Source organism: Eptatretus burgeri, chromosome 2 (assembly GCF_056783735.1).
Source record: "Eptatretus burgeri isolate ZD-2024b chromosome 2, Ebu_testis_v1, whole genome shotgun sequence".
Taxonomy (NCBI): domain Eukaryota; kingdom Metazoa; phylum Chordata; class Myxini; order Myxiniformes; family Myxinidae; genus Eptatretus; species Eptatretus burgeri.
The window spans coordinates 153,118,911-153,141,500 of NC_140962.1; the positions used below are offsets into that span (position 1 = coordinate 153,118,911).

Sequence of the window (22,590 nt, forward strand, 5' to 3'; positions counted from 1 at the left end):
CTTTTTTTTTAAGTAAGAATTTCCAAAATCAGAGATGGTTACTGCCTGCGCGTGGGCTTTCTGCATATACATGGTAAGTTTCACGAAGATCCGATGAAAACTCTGGGTTGTGAAACAAAAAATGTAAAAAAAAAATAGGAATGACGTCATAAAAATTGATACGACGTCATGGTGATATATCATATGTGCGGTAATTCATCTCTGCTTATGCCCCGTTCGATTAACGCAAACAGAATTCAAAAAGCTTGCCGAGTTTCGGAGAGAATTTTTTTCGGCGATTTCCATTAGCGGAGATATTTTGACGTCATAACTTTTTTTTTTCTAGGAGGAATTTTCAAAATCGGAGATGGTTACTGTCTGCACAGGGTATTTTTACACATACATGCCAAGTTTCAGGAAGTTTCGATGAAAACTGGAGGCTGTGAAACAAAAAAGTCCACAAGAAGAAGATGAAGAACAACAACGTGAATGAGACTTTGAGATCCTCCACGAGGATCTAAAAAAAAAAATCCTAATTTCTAACCAATCATTTTGCTCCACACTAATACTGGGCTCTAGTACCTCCCCCTTTAGGATTTAGAGAAACCACCACCTTTGGAGATGCGCATCGATCCATCGATCTGTGCGTGGCAGTCCACCTATCCCTGCATTGTGGTCCATCTATCTATCTGTTGTAAGAATGCCCCTTATGTAATGTCTGGGTAATGTAATTTTGTATTGTCTGTCTACCTGTCTATCTATACACCTGATGTAAGAATGTGTGATCGATGCAAGAATGCACTTTTGCTGCGATGAGGGATAGGGAGTTTGGGTTCAGAAGGGATGAGGAGAGAAAAGGTGGGACAGAGTTCGGAGGGAGAAGTTGAGGACTTTCGGGGGTAAGTTGAGGTATTGTGGTGGAGGTGGAGGGGTTGAGCAGTTGCGGTGGGGAGGAGGCTTGAAGGCCTGAAGTGTGGAAGGCAGGAGTGGGATTGAAGCTTTTAGGTCGGGAGGGGTAGGTTGAGGACTTGGGGTTTGGGAGTGGGGCTTGAAGACTTGACGCTGGGATTGGGGATTTTTAGAAGAATAAAGGGGTTGAGAAACTGAAGTGACATTTTACATTACGTGAAATATTCCATTCTCTGTATTGGAAACAAATTCCCTTAAAACGGCTCGGTGGAACCAGGTTATCGCCTCGTAAAGTACAAGTTCAAATATCAGTGTTAAATATACAATCCATCCATCCATCCATTGGGACCATACTCTGTGCAGAGAGTTGGTGCTATCGAAGCAGTCGCCTTGGCTATTGGACACAATCCTGGACAGGTCGCCACTCCGACACAGGATACCAACATGCTGGCACTCATTTTGCTGACCTCGGAAGGATGACAGGCAGAGTCAACCCCAGCTGGTATTAATTCAACAGCTGAGCAGGATTTGAACTGAGGATCCTTGGATCCCAAGCCCTCTCTATGAAAGGACCGTTTAGAAACCCCCCCATCCACTTTCTCAACAATCCTATTGAAGTCCATTATTTCAAGCTTCTGGGTCTCACGATCTGCCATGATCTTTCCTGGGAAAGCCACATTTCAAACCTGGCCTCCAAAGCCAGTCGCCGACTGGGAATCCTCCGTCGTGCAAAGTCCTTCCTCAGCCTACCTGAGCTCCTGACCACTTACAAAGCTTTCGTCCACAGCCTGATGGAGTACTGCTCTCCCCTCTGGGCTGGTGCTCCTGCCACCTTTCTCAGCTTCACGCTGTGGAAACCAAGGCGTTTCGGATCATTGGTATCTCCCGCGTTGAAGCTGAGTCTTTGGGCCTCTCACTCTCTCACCACAGGCTGGTCAGTGGTCTTTCTGTCTTCTACCGTCTCCTCTCCAGCCTTGCCCCCCCCCGCTCTATCTGCGATTTGTCCCCACCACATTTCCGCAGGGCGCTCAAGGTCCGCCAACAACCCCCTTCTGGTAAAACTGCCAAAATCACGAATCACTGCTCACCTTCACTCTTTCATTCCTCTTTTTTCCCCACCGTTGGAATAAACTCCCTCACTCTATTCAATCCCATTCTTCCCTCCAGGCCTTCAAAACAGCTGTTCACCACCACCTCTTATCATCCCCCATCCAAATCCTCGATCTTTTCTACCCCGTTAATCCACCCCAAGCCCACCTCCTTCAAATTTCCTGCTTTCCTTCCTGAAAGTCCCTGTAATGTCCATCTTGTATTCCCCATGTTCCCCGTCTCATCCCTCTCCCTTCCACAGATCTCCTAATGTCTCTGCTCCCCACTGTTTTGTCCTTCCCACTCCCTCCCCTCTTGTCTCATGCCCCCCCCCCTTGCTGCGCGTAGTGTGTTAGCTCTCATACGAGCCTCAACAAGGTATACAAAAAAGATGAAAAAAAAGAAGAAAAAACCCTCACCACCTTCACCATTCAGCCAACTCCAGGCATAAACATACAATAAACATTATTTATTAAATACATTATAAATAAGCATTAATATAATCTATTGGTGGTTGCTGAGATATGCAGTGCAGCATGTTAAAATCGGTTCTTAATGAAAGTTTGAGTCTTTCTGAGGTTCTGAGGTTGGAAGGAGGTGCGGTGTAATGGACATGTCTGCAAGGTAAAATGTTTATCGCTTAATATATTATCATATAAAGTGATGTATGATGAAAGTTATTCAAATGTAGTAATACAGGGTGGGGCATTTATATCTGACACATTTGCAATCTTTCCAGCCAGAAGCAGTCTTGGCATAAGTAATTTTTTTTTTTTTTTTTGTTTTACAGATAATACTTGAACGTTTTTAATGATGGAGCACTTTAAATGCAAAGAGCATTTGTTATTTTTTTTTAATTTTTAGCTCACCTGTTCGAAGAACAGAGAGCTATAGCGATACCCCCGGCGTGAGCGTGAGCGTCAGCGTGAAAATGTTTAAGTTTTTGGTGCAAGTTATTTCCTTTCTCATGTTTTTATCTTCCACACTATTTTTTACTTATAACAATATACAAATACATATATTGCTTTAAAATTATTTGGATCAGACTTCACTGCAATGCTTTATAAAAAATATTATTAGACGTCTTTGAAAAACGATAAATGTATAAACGGGCGAGCATTGGGTGGCTTTGACACCAACTCTCTGGTTTTTAATGCAATGAGTACGCCAATTTCACAAACAAGTTCATCATGATGGATGAGGAACACTGATTTGGCAGATTTAACTCCACCAGATTTCTTCCTATGGGGATTTCTGAAGGGCAAAGTTTATAAGGAACATCCAACATCGATCGATGAATTGAAGACAAACATCACTGTAACCAACCATCTGCTCGATTGATCAAGAGACATTGCTTGCGGTAATGAACAATACGATGATCCGCTGTTGTGAATGCACAAATTCGAAAGGGGCCAATTTGTCTGATGTAATTTTTAAGAAATAAAGAATCAAAATTCATTTAAAAACTTGAAGTATGTGCCTATGCTATGCAGAAATTTTATTTTATTTGGTTTAGAAACAAAAAAGTTCTAAGGATAATAAAACAGTCAGATATAAATGCACCACCCTGTACTTTAAATAAAAGTATTAATTAAATAAGTTTTAATAAGGATATTGCATTGCTGTGTTGACTGACTGTCTGAACACAACTTTGAGGTTGTGGGTCCATTGATGTTGGGTAATTGAGTAATCTACTGATGTGGACCTGTGACCGGGGTTGTGGATCCGCCGTTTGGAGAGGTTCTGGGCTGAAAGGATCGAAACCTCGATGAAGAACGGTGCCCAGCTGATGATCCGGGCAGTTGGGAAATCAGTCAAGTGTTTATAAGTTAAGGTTATAACTTCAAATAAAATAACTTTTGTAAGTACTTACCAGTACATAATGTATGTGTGTGTGTATGTGTGCACATATACATATATATACATATATATATATATATATATATATATATATATATATATATATATATATATATATATATATATATATTGCATGTATTATGTATTCTTGGCAAAACAGTGCAGTAATTGGTCTTTATTTTGATTTCACTAAGAACTTGTTCACTGACAGGACTTAATTCAACAAAAAAACATCCTAATAATCATCATTGTATATAAGCTTTGAAGTTCTGTTACTGAATTTAGCATATTTTTTGTAATTCTCGTTCAGAACAGACACAGCACATGATTGACAAGGATTTACAAGGAATTAAGGTGCAGTAGGAGGCCATTTGGCCCATCATGCCTGCACCACACCAATACCAGATTTAATCAATCAGTTGATACCCCTTCCCTTCAGGTGCAGCCTTTTTTGGCTGCTACACTGGTACTTATTTCACCGACCTCGGAAGGATGACAGGCTGAGTCAACCCCCTGGTGTTAATTCAGCGGGATAACGGGGCTTGAACTCAGGACCCGAGGATCCCAAGCCACCATCCGAACCACTAAGCCAACACCAGAGTTATCTGTGTAGTTGTGGGCAATTAGCGAACATGATAAAATATGGTGGTTGATATCTCTCCTTTAAAGGGCTCAGAAAGCGTGGAACCTTGTCGCAAATTAATATATTCTTTTATCTTTTTTTTTTTCCTGCTTCCCACTCTCTACATCTCCCACTCCCATTGCTTATCCCACTCTGACTCTCCCCTTGCCATGGCCCCTTTCCCTGGTCGGGCTCCCTTGTGCCATTGCCTCTCCTTGGCAAAATCCAAGTCAAAACGTGTGGAAAAATGTTACCACATCCTTTGTAAATCAAAATCAAGGAATAACAGTTAATAAACTAGAGGGGAGCACTCAGGAGAGTGCAAAACCTCCGCCGCCAATACTGCTGGGTCACTCAAGTGAACCTTATATCTTATTCATTAAATATGATGTCAACAGTGCTGAGAGTTATAGTTCTTTTCTCCAAAATTTTTTTTTTGGGGGGGGGGGGGTTGGAAATCACTTAAAACATGTAAAAATGCAAAAAAAAAAATTCGAAATTTTGTTGAAAAAAAATTTGCAAAATTTTTCTCTTTTTTTGGGGGGGGGGGGGGGGGGGGTTGGAAATCACTTAAAACATGTAAAAATGCAAAAAAAAAAAATCGAAATTTTGTTGAAAAAAAAAGTTGCAAAAAATTTTTTTCTCTAAATTTTTTTTGGGGGGGTGGAAATCATGTAGAAATGCAAAAAAAAAATTTTTTTCTCAAACAATTTTTTGGGGGGTTGGAAATCACTTTAAACATGTAGAAATGCAAAAAATATATATTTTTTTCTCTACCAATTTTTTTTTTGGGGGAGGGGGTTGGAAATCACTTAAAATATGTAGAAATGCAAAAAAATTGTTTTTCTCTAACAATTTTTTTTTTGGGGGGGGGGGTAACAATTTTTTTGGGGGGGTTGGAAATCACTTAAAACATGTAGAAATGCAAAAAAAACTTTTTTTTTCTCTTTTTGGGGGGGGGGGTAAATTTTTTGTGGGGGGGTTGGAAATGACTTAAAACATGTAGAAATGCAAAAAAAATACCCTTCACCTTCGGTGGCGGAGGTTACAAGTATTGATACACTTTCATTTCTATTGCTTTATTCAATCCATCAAAGGATAAACATCCTGGTCAAATCAACCATTTCAAAAGAACTACATAATGATCCCATGTTGAGGCTATCCCAACCATTGTGATTTAACCCAACAAACGACAACATTAATTACATTTCTCTTCATGGCTTTATTATATCATACAGTGGGGGGGGGGGGTGGATGTCCATGACACTTTTACCAAAGGGAGAAACAAGTCTAATCTCAATACAAGTTATGTCCACATCGGGCAGCAATCACTGCGTCGCAACACCATTACATTGACCGAATGAGCATTCATATTTAAGCCTGGGGAATGGCATTCCATGCCCGAATCAGCTCCTGTTCAAGCTCATCTGTCTTGGCAAGGTTTGAACGTGACGATCAATGATATCGCAGAGATGGTCAATGGATTAAGATCTGGCGAGGTGGCAGGCTAGGGTGTCATGACATTAACATTGGTATTGACAAGAACGTTCCTCGTTTGAATGGCCCAGTGATTATTTCCGTGCGTAAAGATGATTTCTCGACCATGTTGTTGGATCAAGTTTGTGATCAAGTTGGGATTAAATATGGATGAAGTTTGTGTGAAAGGTTTCGGCAATACTTCCCCACATCATGACACTTCCTTCTCCAAAATTTGTGGCTTCATGGACACAGACTTGGGAATATCGCTAATTGCGTCTTCTGAAGACCCATGCACGGCCACCATGCCCTTCAAGGAGAAACCTGGATTTGTCACTGAACATAACAGTTGCCCATTGTCCTCCATCTCACGTGCAGATTTGACCACTGCAAGCCTGCGTCACAGTGCAAGTCTTGGATGCTGAACAGGATGATGAGCACAGATCTCTGCATCACGGACACTCCTTCAAACAGTGTTGACACTTATCCTGTGAGGTCGAGGGAGTGCGATTGCACTACTCTGCGCAGTTTGAAACCGATTGCTTAGAAGGGTCTAGCGAATGTATCAGTTCTGAGCGGGAGTCGTTATCCTGGGACGTCGACTTCTTGGCATATCTTTTGTTGATCCAGTTGCTCGATATCTTCTGAGGTCAAACAGTTCCTCTCCTCACGTTGTAGAGCCTCACAACATGGCTAATGGAATACCATGCTTGAAGGTGTCCAATGATTCGATTCCTTTCATTTCCTGACAAACGTGGCATCGTAATATATTGTTAAAGAATGGAATCAGTGGGTGGCTTTTTTTCCCTGTCTTTCAGATAGACCGTTTTGAATGTGCTCAGAGTGCCTCGTGTCACCTCTAAAAACCAAAGGCTGCATGAGTTGCACGTGTCGAATGATTATTGCGTGAAGCTATTACATTACGTGGAACCTTACAATCAAGTGTTCCGCAGATCCCTCGTGCCAAAAAGGCACTTTGGAATGAAAGCTGAAAAAAGTCCTTCAAAAATTACACTAATAATCCCACATGTTCGATGTGTTATGGCGGAGATTGTATTACGACTCGTTCTTCATCTGCTTCATCCCAGGCAAGCTGACCTTTTCTTAACCACTCAAGTGATCCTCATGTGAATGCAATGAGCCTCGTCTCTCTCCTGTGAACGCACACGTGTCTTCTGAAAACCGATCAATACGAGAACGACTTGGCACAGATCTCACAATTGTATGGTCACTCCCCTGAGTGGATTTTCATGTGTTTCTGAAAGTGATCTGGATGACCAAATACCTTCCCACATTTAGTACAGGTGTATGGATACTCTCCCTTATGAAGATTCATGTGCATCTGTCGATATGGCAACAGATTGAAGCCCTTGCCGCAAACATTGCAGGTATAAGGTTTCTCCCCTCTATGAAGGCACAAGTGCCTTATTAAAGTCGATCGATTCGAGAATGGTTGCAGACAAACTTTACAACTGTACGGCTGCTCTCCCGTGTGACGTTGCATGTGGATGCGATAGGGCGATGACTGATCGAATACCTTCCCACAAAGAGAACACGTGTACGGTCGATCCCCGTTGTGAATTAACATGCATCTATTGCAGTGTGATGATTGATCAAATTCTTCACCGCCACACACAGTGCAGGCATCCGACATCTTTGTTGGGATTTCAGCGTGTCGAACCAAATGGCTCCGATTATGGACACAAAAAGGATATTCAGTGCACTTGTCTTCTTTTTCCCTGGAATCTGGTCGGTGCTTCTTCGTGTGCGTCTTCAAAGCAGCCTCGGCGGTGAAGCTCTGTGAGCATGAGCTGCGGGGGAAGTTCCTGATCCGATTGTCATGTATCGCTGAGAGGATAGAAGAAACAGAAGGGGGAGGGGGGGGGATGATCAGTTTCAGGAAAATCGAGATACTTTCATTGATTGAGCAAAATAATGACATATGCAGTTTAACAAAAAGAAATATAAGATCCTGGAGATGGGAAATAACAAAGAAAATATCGATGACGTGATGAAGCAAGCAGGCTTGAATTGTGTCACACAGAAGGGTCTCGGGGGATGGTAGTAGATACGGGTGGTACACAGTGCCAGGCAGCCACAAGTAAAGTAAACGGGATGGTTGTTTTCATAGGAGGATCAATTAAAATAAAATAAAATAAAATAAAAAAAACAGGTAGTGTTAACACTACGGAGGAATTTAGTGAGGCGTCATCTGGAATATTGTGTACGGTTTTGGTCGCAACATTTGCAGAGGGCCGTAGCTGCCATGTATGGGGTTCAACCTCGAGCAATTATGCCTGGTGTTGGCTTAATGGTTAGGGTGGTGGGCTTTGGATCCTAGGATCCTGAGTTCAAATCCCACTCGGCTGTTGAATTAATACCAGGTGGGGGTTGACTGCCTGTCATCCTTCCGGAGTCGGTAAATAAAAATGAGTGCCAGCTTGCTGGTATCCTGCGTCAGAATGGTGACCGGTCCAGTATTGTGCCCAAGAGCCAAGGAGACTGCTTAGGCAGCACCAATGCTCTGCGCAGAGCAAGGTCCCAATAGATGGATGGATGGATCGAGCAATTAGAGAGATTCAGGGTCTAGCTAAACTACACTATGAGGAGCGGTAGAAAAGGTTGGCACTTGAAGCTGCAAAGAACTGCACACCTCTCATGTCCAAGTGGCCTTTGATTTTTTTTTTTTTTTAACATTTTTGCCCGTGTGTTAGTGCTTGATGGGCATTGCTGGTGTGCAACCTGTATGATGAGAGGCGCTTTGTTTTGTATAGTCTGTTGGGTGTGGAGATGTGTTTGATAGGCTGAAGTCCCAGTATGAGTAGTCAATGAATGATCTAATGTACTGTTTGTATATTAATGATGTTGTCTCTTTGTGGTGTCTGAAGTCGGTGCCGTGACTGCCATAAGTTTCTTCAGCCTGGGTGTGCAAGCTTTTTAGTCCACCTGGAATGTAGATCTGGGGAGCGTATGGGATGGCGCGTCATCAGTCCGTCCGTCCGTATATATTTGCAACTTCCTCTCTGAAACTACACCGACGATTTCGATGAAATTTTACCATAACGTTCATCACCATGTATGTACCAAAGTTTGTTCATGGCATTAAAAAATAAAAATTAAAATATCGGGCTCTAAGGGTATCTACGGGGGTTGCCCCCCCCCTCCAAAAAATAGGTATTTTATTTCTTCTCAGAAACTACACATGCAATTCTGATGAAACTTGACCACGACCTTCATCAACCATGATGTACCAAAGTTTGTTCATGCCATTAAAAAAAAAAAAAAAACATTGACGACGTCGTCGGTCATGTGATTCGGCAGCCATATTGTTTGTTTGTTTTAAACCTTCAAAAATCTTCTCTGAAGTGGTTGAACAGAATGAGGCGAAATTTTACACGCATAACCGCCTATCCATGAGGAACAAAATCCATGCTCACTTTCCATCAACCATTCTTTTTTTCCAACTTCAGTGCCAACTCACCCCCCTCACCCCTCACTCTCACTCTCAAAGCAACCATCCCACTCTTCTCCCTCCAAGCCTCCCTCTCACCTCTCTCAAAAATCCCCCCCTCACCTTTCTCCCACCTTTCATCCCCCTCACTCTTCCTTCTCAAAGTTGCCCCCCTCTCATCCACCAACCTGCCTCCCTCCACTGCCCTCTCACCTCCATCTCTTCACTCCACCTCCTCAAATCCTCAACTGCCTTCTTCCCCCTCTCTTGTCCCCCCTCTCCCCCAGCACCACAGAGCCTTTTCTCCTCCTCATTCGGCCCCCTCCCCTCGCTGTTCTGCAATACCCCACACTCCTTCAGCAACCCTCCTTACCTGCCCCCTCGTCCCTTGTCCTACCCTCCCCCTCCCCTCCACCTCCTGCACCCAAAGCCTCCTCCCCTTCCTCTTCATTAAAAGTGTGGACCTCAAATATCCGGGGCCTTCGCTCAAACCTTTCAGATCTTTCCATACAGGTTGCCACTGACAAACCAGACATTATCTGCCTAACAGAAACTTTCCTCTCCCAAGACGTGTCTGACTCCCAAGTATCTCTCCCTGGCTACTCCCTCTTACGGTATGACAGACCTGAGCCTCGTCCTGGTGGAGGTGTTGCTCTCTTCATCAAAGACTCTATTCCTCACTCTCCATGCACTGCTCTCACTCCCCCACACCCCCAGGAATACCTCTGGCTTCGGCTTCCCCTCCACTCCCACCTCATGTTTATATGTGTACTGTACCGTCCACCGAACAGTGATGACTCCATCTACACCTCACTATCCGAAAACATGGACCATCTTCTATCTTCTCATCCAAACTCTCTCTTCCTCTTATGTGGTGACTTCAATTGTCATCACGCCAGTTGGCTAGGTGTGGATACCTCTCTCACCTGCCATGGCACCTCAGCAAAAGCTTTCTGCGACTCATTGGGACTGACTCAATCGGTCAACTTCCCGACCCGGATCTCAACCAATGGTACTCCATCTCTTCTGGATCTGATTTTGACAAATTTCCCTGACAATATCTGCTGCTCTTCCTTCGCTCCAATTGGTTCTTCTGACCACGTCCTTGTTAAAGTGGACATCTCTCTGGCTGTTATCAGAGAACCACCTCACCGCCGTCGAGTCTGGCATTTCACTCAAGCCGACTGGCAGGGTCTCCGAGCAGCCATCAAACTGACAGACTGGTCTCCTATCACTACTTTCTCAAACATCAACTCATCCTGGGAATTCTTTCAAAGAAACTTGCTCTCCCTCATGCACAGATTTATCCCCTCTCGTGTTCAGTTGTCCTACCCTTCCTCCCGCCCTTGGTTTACTGAAGCTTGTGGCGAGGCAGTTGTCCTGAAACAACTTGCCTTTGCCTCATGGAAAGCAAACCCAACTGAGGGCAATCTCAGTTCTTTCCACAAAGCTCGGAACAAGTGTGTATCTACCCTCAGGAGAGCCAGAAAACAACATCTTTCTCATCTCAAGTCTGAACTCTCAAACCTCTCTCCCTCCTCAAAATCCTGGTGGCGTTTAATCAAATCTGTTTCTGGTGTATGTTCCCCCTCCATCCCCTCCCTTGGCTCAAATGGCCGCACTGCTGATTCCACACGTGATAAAGCTGAATGTCTAAACTCGGTGTTTGCAGCTAAATCTTGTGTCCCAAACCCATCACTATCTCTACCCACTTTACCCAGTCGCACCCAACTGTCCCTGGACTCTGTATCCTTTTCTCCTGACAAGGTGGAGAGCTTGCTTTCAAACCTCGAGTCAGATTCTGCAACCGGTCCAGACGGCATCAGCCCACATGTCCTCAAAGCCTGCTCTTCTGCTCTTGCTCACCCTCTCTCTGTTCTATTCACCCTCTCATTTGCCCAAGGTCATCTGCCATCTGCTTGGAAATCTGCTAACACCACTGCCCTGCATAAAAAAGGTGCAAAAACAGATCCCTATAACTACAGACCAATCAGCCTTCTCCCAATCATCAGCAAGGTGATGGAATCCATCATCACCTCAGATATGAAATCCTTCCTCTTCTCCAATGGCTTGATTTCCAATCATCAATTTGGTTTCAGACCAGGTCACTCTACCCTGGATATGCTGCTTCTGCTCTCCCATCAATGGATGGAGGTCCTCAATGCCAGACAGGAAATCCGAGCCGTATCCCTGGACATATCACGTGCTTTTGACACAGTCTGGCACCCTGCCCTACTCACCAAACTCTCTTCCCATGGTATTCAAGGCCATCTCCACTCATGGCTCGCAGACTTCCTCTCCTGTCGCAGTCAACGTGTGGCCCTAAATGGAGTTCTTTCATCCCCTCTTCCTGTGCAGGCTGGAGTTCCTCAAGGTAGCGTTCTGGGCCCTGTTCTTTTTCTGGTTTTCATCAATGATCTCTCGGACTCTCTGGAAAATCCTCTATTTCTCTTTGCCGACGACTCCACCCTCTGCCGTACCATCTGTCATCCCTCAGACCGGCAAGCAGCAGCTTCTTCACTCACTGCAGATCTGGATAAAATCACAAACTGGTCCAACACGTGGAACATGTCTTTCAATCCAGACAAATCTCACACTCTCACTATGTCTCTTCGAAAGGACCGTTTACAAAACCCCCCATCCACTTTCTCAACAATCCTCTGGAAGAAGTCTTTTCTTTCAAGCTTCTAGGTCTCACTATCTGCCATGACCTTTCCTGGGAAAGTCACATTTCCAACCTCGCCTCAAAAGCCAGTCGCCGACTGGGAATCCTCCGTCGTGCTAAGTCCTTCCTCGGCCCTCTTGAGCTCCTGACCACTTACAAAGCTTTTATCCGTAGCCTGATGGAGTACTGCTCTCCCCTCTGGGCTGGTGCTCCTGCCTCCCACCTTTCTCGGCTTCACGCTGTCGAAACCAGGGCATTTAAGATCATCGGCATCTCCCGCAATGAAGCTGAGTCTTTGGGCCTCTCACTCAATCACCGCAGGTTGGTCAGTGGTCTTTCTGTCTTCTACCGACTCCTCTCCAGCCTTGCCCCCCTGCTCTCTCTGCGATTTGTCCCCACCACATTTCCACAGGGCGCTCAAGGTCCGCCAACAACCCCCTTCTGGTAAAACTACCAAAATCACGAATCACTGCTCATCTTCACTCTTTCATTCCTCTTTTTTCCCGCCTTTGGAATAAACTTCCTCACTCTATTCTTTCCCATTCTTCCCTCCAGGCTTTCAAAACAGCTGTTCACCACCACCTCTTATCTTCCCCCATCCAAATCCTCGATCTTTTCTACCCCCGATAATCCACCCAAGCCCACTTCCTTCATTTCTCCTACTTTCCTTCCTGAAAGTCCCTGAAATGTCCATCTTCTCTTCGCCATGTTCCCCGTCCCATCCCCATCCCTCTCCCTTCCACAGTTCACCTAATGTGTCTGTTCCCCACTGTTTTGCCCCTTCCACTCCCGCCCCTCTTGTCTCATGCCTCCTTGCTGTGAGTTGTGTGTTAGCTCTCATACGAGCCTCGACCAAGGTATACAAAAAAAAAAAAAGGTTCACACATATGATGTCATGGGTCACATGGTTTGGCAGTCATTGGATTTACCCTAAAACCAGTAAAAAAAAAAACCTTCTTCTCCAGAACGGCTGGACAGAACGAGAGGAAACTTCACACAAACGTTCCCCACCTGGCACTGACCTGACAATTGACCTGCCAATATCATAGGTCACGTGATGTTCGAACATCAAAGCGGGACGTCTTGGTACCCGGTCATCACTGCCAGCAGTTATAAAAGTGGCAGTTCTGGTTATGTCTCTTATTTATTACATAACACACCAATACACAAATGTCACACAAAATACACCACACAAAACTACACAAAACAAGTCCTGGCGAGGGTCTGCAATGTCTGATTGCTCTTTTTCTTGTTAATGTTTGTGATGTGATCTGAAGATGACATGGATGTGTTAAAAGTGACACCTATTATTTTTGTTTGGTGTGTGTGTGTGTGTGTGTGTGTGTGTGTGTGTGTGTGTGTGTGTGTGTGTGTGTGTGTGTGTGTGTGTGTGTGTGTGTGTGTGTGTGTGTGTGTGTGTGTGTGTGAGAGATAGGGAAGTTGTTCAATGTGATGCGTGGTGCACCACTACGTTCCTTGGAGTAATTTGTTAAAAGAGTGATTGGTGATTTTTGAGGGGGTGACTTTTAGTCTGTTGATGGTGAGCCAGGTTTGTAGGGTGATGAGGAAGGGTTGAAGTTGTGCTGTGGTTGTGTTGATGTTGCTATGGGTAGAAATAATAGTTATTTTGTTCACATAAGAGACTATTTGTGGTTGTGTTCTCAGGTGGTTGCGGAATGTCGTGCATGAAAAAACAAGAAAGTGTGGGGGAGAGGACTGAGCTTTGATGTACTCCGTTAGGCAAGTATCGTGGGATGTGATGACTTGCCAATAAAAATTACATGTACTGTGAAACCCCAACATTCTCGTATTTGACATTCATGGCCTCCGCATATTCGTGGTTCATAAAATGTGACCTACTCCTACATTCGTGGCCCTGTGCTTCACGTATTCACATTTTTTGCGGACGCATAAACCATTTCTCACCAGCGGCGCACAAAAAACAATTCTAAAACCATCTCCCACCAATCACGCATAAAGAAGCTATATGCATGCATAAACCATCCCTCACCACCATCCCCCACAAGCAATTGTCACACTAACCACCTCTCCTCCATCGACCCACAACCCTCTGCATGGCTACTTATGTGCAGCGTTTACCCTAAAACCTATAAAAATTATTTCTTCTTGTCCCACTACCTTGACCCGTTAACCCTAACCCTCACCTGCATCTCCTTCGTGCATGACTCATCAGCACCCTCACCTGTGTCCTCTTCAGAGGAGTTCACTGGATTCTAACTCATCATCATCATTTCAAAAGTTGCGTCATATCTTAAATAAAAATCGGAAACAGCAGCTGCTGTTATTACCCTCACCGGAGGAGAGGGTCCGTTTGTCTGTTTGTCTGTTTGTCCGCACAAAACTTTCATCAGAGGAGCGACGACTCATGTAGAATGTTTTACTGATAATTATGATGTCATAGGTCACGTGGTGTGGCAACCATATTGCAAAAAAAAACAAAAAACAGAAAAACTTTGGACCTCTGTATCTCTGAAACCGCACCAAGGAAAAAAATGAAACTTGGCACACAGCAAGTACTCCTCATGGAGAATGAGAGTGATATTTTTGTGATGTCATAGGTGCCTGCATTATGACATCATAGTTGCATATGTAGAACACTACATCTGATCAGTATGAAAATTTTTGAGTCATCGAGGGATAAAATGGTCCACAAAATATTTTTAAACTCCTCATGGGGAGCGAGAGGGGCACTCAGTAGAGCGCATACCTCTGCCATGCAATGCCTGATCCAAGTGAACATATCTGACTCAATACATTTTTGAAATATGCTATATATCGTTTTTGGCCCTAGCTCTAATTGGTGAAGAATCACTTTAAAAATTCAATAGTTCTCGTAGCCAGATCCTGATTTGGATCTTCACCAAAATTGAGTCAATTTGTCGTTGCGATACACCCAACCTGTCCACCAAGCTTCATCCGAATCTGTCCAAAACCTTTTGAGATATCGTGCTATACATCGTTTTTGGCATTATCTCTCAACGGTGAAGAATCACTTAAAAAATTCTAGTAGTCAGATCCGGATTCGGATCGTCACAAAAATCTAATCAGTTCGTCTTTGTCACACCCAACCTGTCCACGAGATTTCATCCAGATCCGTGCACAACTTTTTGAGATATCCTGTAAACAAACAAACAAACAAACAAACAAACAGACAGACAGACAGAAAGGGGTGAAAACATAACCTCCTTCACCTTTGGTGGTGGAGGTAAAAAGGAAAGAAACAAAAAAGCAGCTGACATTTCAATAATTTATTCACATTATTTTTAAATGGTGAAAGTTAACTTTTATTTATTTCCTCTTAAAACCTGTCAGTCAAAACACTGTACCATCTATTTATTACGTAAGCAAAAATGGCAGAATTTCCTTCTTCCCCGATTCACTGCATTCTCCATAAGTGAGAGGTGCTGTCTGTCTGATATTAAAGATCGGTACTTTCCGGATGATGTAGAAAGCTGAGATTTTGCGAGCTAACAGACATCGAATGCATTACACCGGAAAAAAAATCACAGAACCATTGGAAAGCATCCGTAAATGAAAATATAAATAAATGGGGGGAAAAATAAATGAAAATAAATAAATGGCAAAAAATAATGGGAAATGCAGATGAGCGACCTGAGACAATGGGGAAGCATGGTAATTTTGCATGCCAATGGACATCGAAGCTTATCCACCAAGAAAAATCATGGAACCATCAGAAAGTGTCTGGAAATGAAAATGTAAATAAATAAATAAATAAAAATAAAAATAAATAAATGAAAAATCAAATGCAGGTGAGCAACCCGAGACAATGGAGAAGCACGGTTCGTATGCCGTCTTTACGATTGTCGACAACATACGAACTTGAAAGAGGGGTGTGCTTACACCCTGCTCATATATGTATATATATATATATATATATATATATATATATATATATATCTATATATATATCTATATATATATATATCTATATATATATATATATCTATATATATATATATCTATATATATATCTATATATATATATATCTATATATATATATATATCTATATATATATATATCTATATATATATATATATATATATATATATATCTATATATATATATCTATATATATCTATATATATATCTATATATATATCTATATATATATCTATATATATATATATATATATATATATATATATCTATATATATCTATATATATATATATATATATATATATATATATATATATATATATATATATATCTATATATATATATATATATCTATATATATATATGTATATATATATATATATATATATATATATATATATATATATACACACACACATCTGAATGATTGTATGTACTCCCTCCATCACCAAAGGTGGAAGGAGGGTATGATTTCACCCCTGTCTGTTTGTTTGTTTATTTGTGTGCAGGATCTCAAAGAACGTGTGGACGGATATTCGGACGAAATTTGGTGGAGAGGTTGGGTGTGTGATACAGACAAATTCATTAAATCTTGGGGAACATCTGGATCCGGAAACTGGAATTTTTGTCAGTGATTCTTCACCACTGAGAGATCCTGCTAAAAATGATGCACAGTCCTGCATAGCACAATATTTAAAAAAAGTTGTGGATGGATGATGAAAAGATTTAGTGGATTCGTTGTTTTGGTGGTAATAACAAGCCGATTCGATTTTGGTTGAGGTCCGACTCCAGATCCAACCTATTAGTGGGATACAAAACATAAACAAATCAGCTTGTCGGAGGAATGCTCTCCACCAAGTGCCATTCCAGTATTCTGGTTGTTTCCCGACTTCCTGCACTCCGATCCGACCTGGAACTCCTCTAAAAGCCCTTCCTCACCCTCCCACTCCCCCCCCCTCCACATCCTCCACCTCCCCCTGCACCTCCTCCAACTCTCCCTGCCCCTCCTCCAACTCTCCCTGCGCCTCCTCCACCTCTCCCTCTGCCTCCTCCACCTCTCACTCTGCCTCCTCCACCTCCCTCCCCTCCGCATCCTCCACCTCCCCTGCACCTCCTCCACCTCCCCCTGCACCTCCTCCACCTCCCCCTGCACCTCCTCCACCTCCCTCCCCATACCCTCAGCTATTGGTTATCGTGCAGTGTTCTTGTGTTCATGATGAACTAAACCATATAATCATCCTTCCATCTCAATGTCATCACCATCACCAATATCCCCATGTTTAGGTGGGTCCAAGTCATAGATGGGTCCACACGTCTCATAACATGTACTTTACACATTTTACACTTATAAACCTCCTTCATCACATGTACTTTACACATTTTACACTTATAAACCTCCTACATCACATGTACTTTACACATTTTACACTTATAAACCTCCTTCACAACATGCACTTTACACATTTTACACTTATAAACCTCCTTCATAATATGTACTTTACACATTTTACACTTATAAACCTCCTTCATAACATGTACTTTACACATTTTACACTTATAAACCTCCTTCATAACATGTACTTTACACAACTAAACCTCCTTCATAACATGTACTTTACACATTTTACACTTATAAACCTCCTTCATAACATGTACTTTACACATTTTACACTTATAAACCTCCTTCATAACATGCACTTTACACATTTAAACTTATAAACCTCCTTCATAACATGTACTTTACACATTTCGCACTTGTAAACCTCCTTCATAACATGTACTTTACACATTTTACACTTGTAAACCTCCTTCATAACATGCACTTTACACATTTTACACATAAACCTCCTTCATAACATGTACTTTACACATTTTACACAAATAAACCTCATTCATAACATGTACTTTACACATTTTACACTTATAAACCTCCTTCATCACATGTACTTTACACATTTTACACTAATAAACCTCCTTCATAACATGCACTTTACACATTTTACACTAATAAACCTCCTTCATAACATGCACTTTACACATTTTACACTAATAAACCTCCTTCATAACATGCACTTTACACATTTTACACTTATAAACCTCCTTCATCACATGTACTTTACACATTTTACACTAATAAACCTCCTTCAGAACATGCACTTTACACATTTTACACTTATAAACCTCCATCACATGTACTTTACACATTTTACACTAATAAACCTCCTTCAGAACATGCACTTTACACATTTTACACTTATAAACCTCCTTCATAACATGTACTTTACACATTTTACACAAATAAACCTCATTCATAACATGTACTTTACACATTTTACACTTATAAACCTCCTTCATCACATGTACTTTACACATTTTACACTAATAAACCTCCTTCATAACATGCACTTTACACATTTTACACTTACAAACCTCCTTCATAACATGCACTTTACACATTTTACACTTACAAACCTCCTTCATCACATGTACTTTACACATTTTACACTTATAAACCTCCTTCATCACATGTACTTTACACATTTTACACTTATAAACCTCCTTCATCACATGTACTTTACACATTTTACACTTATAAACCTCCTTCATAACATGCACTTTACACATTTTACACTTATAAACCTCCTTCATAACATGTACTTTACACATTTTACACTTATAAACCTCCTGCGTAACATGTACTTTTCACATTTTACACTTATAAACCTCCTTCATAACATGTACTTTACACATTTTACACTTATAAACCTCCTTCATAACATGTACTTTACACATTTCACACTTATAAACCTCCTTCATAACATGTACTTTACACATTTTACACAAATAAACCTCCTTCATAACATGTACTTTACACATTTCACACTTATAAACCTCCTTCATAACATGTACTTTACACATTTTACACATATAAACCTCCTTCATAACATGTACTTTACACATTTTACACTTATAAACCTCCTTCATAACATGTACTTTACACATTTTACACTTATAAACCTCCTGCATAACATGTACTTTTCACATTTTACACTTATAAACCTCCTTCATAACATGTACTTTACACATTTTACACTTATAAACCTCCTTCATAACATGTACTTTACACATTTCACACTTATAAACCTCCTTCATAACATGTACTTCACACATTTTACACAAATAAACCTCCTTCATAACATGTACTTTACACATTTTACACAAATAAACCTCCTTCATAACATGTACTTTACACATTTCACACTTATAAACCTCCTTCATAACATGTACTTTACACATTTTACACATATAAACCTCCTTCATAACATGTACTTTACACATTTTACACTTATAAACCTCCTTCATAACATGTACTTTACACATTTCACACTTATAAACCTCCTTCATAACATGTACTTCACACATTTTACACAAATAAACCTCCTTCATAACATGTACTTTACACATTTTACACAAATAAACCTCCTTCATAACATGTACTTTACACATTTCACACTTATAAACCTCCTTCATAACATGTACTTTACACATTTTACACATATAAACCTCCTTCATAACATGTACTTTACACATTTTACACTTATAAACCTCCTTCATAACATGTACTTTACACATTTCACACTTATAAACCTCCTTCATAACATGTACTTCACACATTTTACACAAATAAACCTCCTTCATAACATGTACTTTACACATTTCACACAAATAAACCTCCTTCATAACATGTACTTTACACATTTCACACTTATAAACCTCCTTCATAACATGTACTTTACACATTTTACACAAATAAACCTCCTTCATAACATGTACTTTACACATTTTACACTTATAAACCTCCTTCATAACATGTACTTTACACATTTTACACTTATAAACCTCCTTCATAACATGTACTTCACACATTTTACACAAATAAACCTCCTTCATAACATGTACTTTACACATTTTACACAAATAAACCTTCATAACATGTACTTTACACATTTTACACTTATAAACCTCCTTCATAAGATGTTTGATATTCTTGACCTGTCCTTCTCACAATCACTTTTACCTCACCTCGTTATGTTATTAACTCGTCTCTGTTTTCTCAGGTATTGATCCGAGTCTCATTCTCCTCTTCACTTTCCATGACTCGGTTGCACCACGTGGACAATAAATTAACTTGAGATCACGACCCGTCCATGCTGACACCACTCACCGTGCTCCGGGTCCCTTCCCTCTGGAGGACCAAGGGAACCCTCCTCCTCCTTCACCTTGATCCGCACGACCCCACCAGGTCCTCCCTCTGCGGTCTTCCCACGTCCGGCCACGACGGTCCGTTCCGATCTTCTACCCGCACGGCACGACTCCATGTACCGACAGAGCTCCACGTACATGGTGTACGTGAACTTTCGTGCGGACAAAGAACACAGTCGAACCCTCACGGTCGGGGGCTCGGCCCGGGCACACAGAGCTCCGAGGATCTCGATCCCGAGACCCGTAACGGCGGCTCGGAGAGACTCCTCCGGTAAACCCTGGATCTCCATCCATGTCGGGACGGGACCGGGTCCACCACGATCAATCGTCCGGGCCATTGTCCGATAAGAACACGTGCCGCGAGATTCAAACAAATAAATCAACAAATGGCACGTGTTCGGTCCGTTTCACTTTATCGGGGGGGGGGGGTTAAAGATCCACAGGATAAGAGAATTTTAAAATTTGATTTCTAAATAATAAAGGAATAACCGAACGTGGCGGTTTTTTTTTTAATTTTCAATAATTTTTGGAGGTGTTTCGTTTGGAGTTAAAATTCAACATGCCTGGTCCTGCCAATAAAAAAATTCCAGATTCACCTTTGTTGTCATTGTGGTGAATTGAAGAAGAAGAAAAGAAGTAGGCGACGAAGAAGAAGAAGTAGGCGACGAAGAAGAAGAAGAATAAGAGGAAGAAAAGAAGTAGGCGACGAAGAAGAAGAAGTAGGCGACGAAGAAGAAGATGAAGAAGAAGAAGAAGAAGTAGGCGACGAAGAAGAAGAAGTAGGCGACGAAGAAGAAGAAGAAGACCAAGCTTTACCACGTGACGTGTGACAAGTTTGTGAAGCAATGACTGACAAACTTCTCTGACGAAAGGTCGGTACCTCGGGCCTTGTCGTTTACTGGAGTAGTCCACTGAGGCCTAAACGGTGAGAGTTGAGGTTGCACCTAGCTCTGTGTGTTTGCTGGTTATTGTTATTATACTTCGCTGTAATCGATTGTTGATGTAGCTTTTTGTTTGTGTTTGTAGAGATGGCTTCAATCAAGCGAATTGAAGCCGAATTCAAACCGAAGGCCTTTCTCTCTCTCTCTCTCTCATTCATTTCAATTTAATTCGCTTGATTCCTTCGATTGCTTCAATCGACCATGGACAAGATCTTCAAACCGGAGAAGTTCGATGCGGAACCAAACGCCAGCGACGCAGAGATGAGGTGGTGTCATTGCAGTGGCGGATCTCGAGGGGGGTTGTGGGGGGTTGCAACGCCCCCCCCCCTTCAGCTGCTGAGTACCCCTCACTCAACCCCTCCTTCCATCAACCATCCCTCCCCCCCTCAACCCACCCGCATGGGTATATTCCCACCCACCCACCTTGCCTCAAAGCCAAAAATGTAAATCCCCCCTTACCTAAGCCTGACATCTGCCCCTGCATTGGCATCACACCTTCTCGAACTATCTGACGATCATTGAAGAACTTCATGTGGACAAACTGGCCGCCCTTATAAATCATGTCTCGCCGAGTGTATATAGACTTTTTTCTCGGAGTGTAACACTTATGAAGATGCGATCGACGTGCTGCGGGCGTTCTTCGTGAAACGCAAGAACGAGGTACACACAAGACATCTTCTCACCATACGCGGGCAAGAGGCTGGTGAGACAATCGATCAGTACGTGCAAGCTCTGAGACAGTTCGGCAAAGACTGCAATTTCCAGGCTGTAACTGCCGAGAAACGTCGAGATGAAGCAACTCAAGAGGCGTCGTACAGGGGCTACGGTCTGCCCCCATACGGCAACGCTTGCTGGAAAATGCACGACTAGATTTTGAATCGGCCGTCGACCAAGCCCGAGCTATGGACGTGGCCCAGCAACAATCTGAGTCGTATGGGTCACCGGTCTTTTCAATGAATGCTGCTACCACGGAAACTCAAGGAACTCCCCGAGTTACTCCCGAAACCGAAGATGGAGATAATTCCAGGAAAGCAGACACCCCGACCTCATCAAACTCCTCTGCAACCACTTCGGCTGGTAAATGTTTCTTTTGTGGGTATAAAAGACACCCACGAAGCAAATGCCCGGCCAGGTATGCCACCTGTATGAACTGTGACAAGAAAGGACATTATGCCAAGGTATGCAAATCTACTCTTAAAAGAAATAAACCTACTTCAGCTGCCCTCTACTCTCAAAAGAAGGTAACCGCTGCTTCGCCGGGTCGTCTATCGAAAGCTATCATTGAAGTACGAATCAACGGGCATATGGCTGAGGCGTTGATCGATACCGGTAGCACTGAAAGTTTCGTCAACGGCTCACTAGCGAGAGACAGAAAATAGAAGATCTACCCTCCCGACACTACGGTATGCATGG

The 22,590-nt window shown here is 42.2% G+C and overlaps 1 protein-coding gene and 1 long non-coding RNA gene across 2 annotated transcripts in view; one reads left to right on the plus strand and one right to left on the minus strand.

Annotated features, from left to right (window-relative positions):
- Window positions 1-13,846, plus strand: part of LOC147033591 (uncharacterized) — a 45,669-nt gene extending 31,823 nt beyond the window's left edge. Inside the window, exon 4 of the long non-coding RNA XR_015051697.1 lies at window positions 13,717-13,846. This is a non-coding gene — a long non-coding RNA (uncharacterized LOC147033591). The remainder of the gene's footprint in view (window positions 1-13,716) is intronic.
- On the minus strand, window positions 5,571-20,695 carry LOC147033594 (uncharacterized). Its single transcript, XM_085857057.1, has 2 exons — window positions 20,199-20,695; window positions 5,571-7,783 (listed from the first exon to the last, which is right to left on the minus strand). The coding sequence occupies exons 1-2, from the start codon at window positions 20,572-20,574 to the stop codon at window positions 7,164-7,166; spliced, it is 996 nt and encodes a 331-aa protein (XP_085713183.1). The 5' UTR covers window positions 20,575-20,695; the 3' UTR covers window positions 5,571-7,163.
- Between the last annotated feature and the right edge of the window lie 1,895 nt (window positions 20,696-22,590).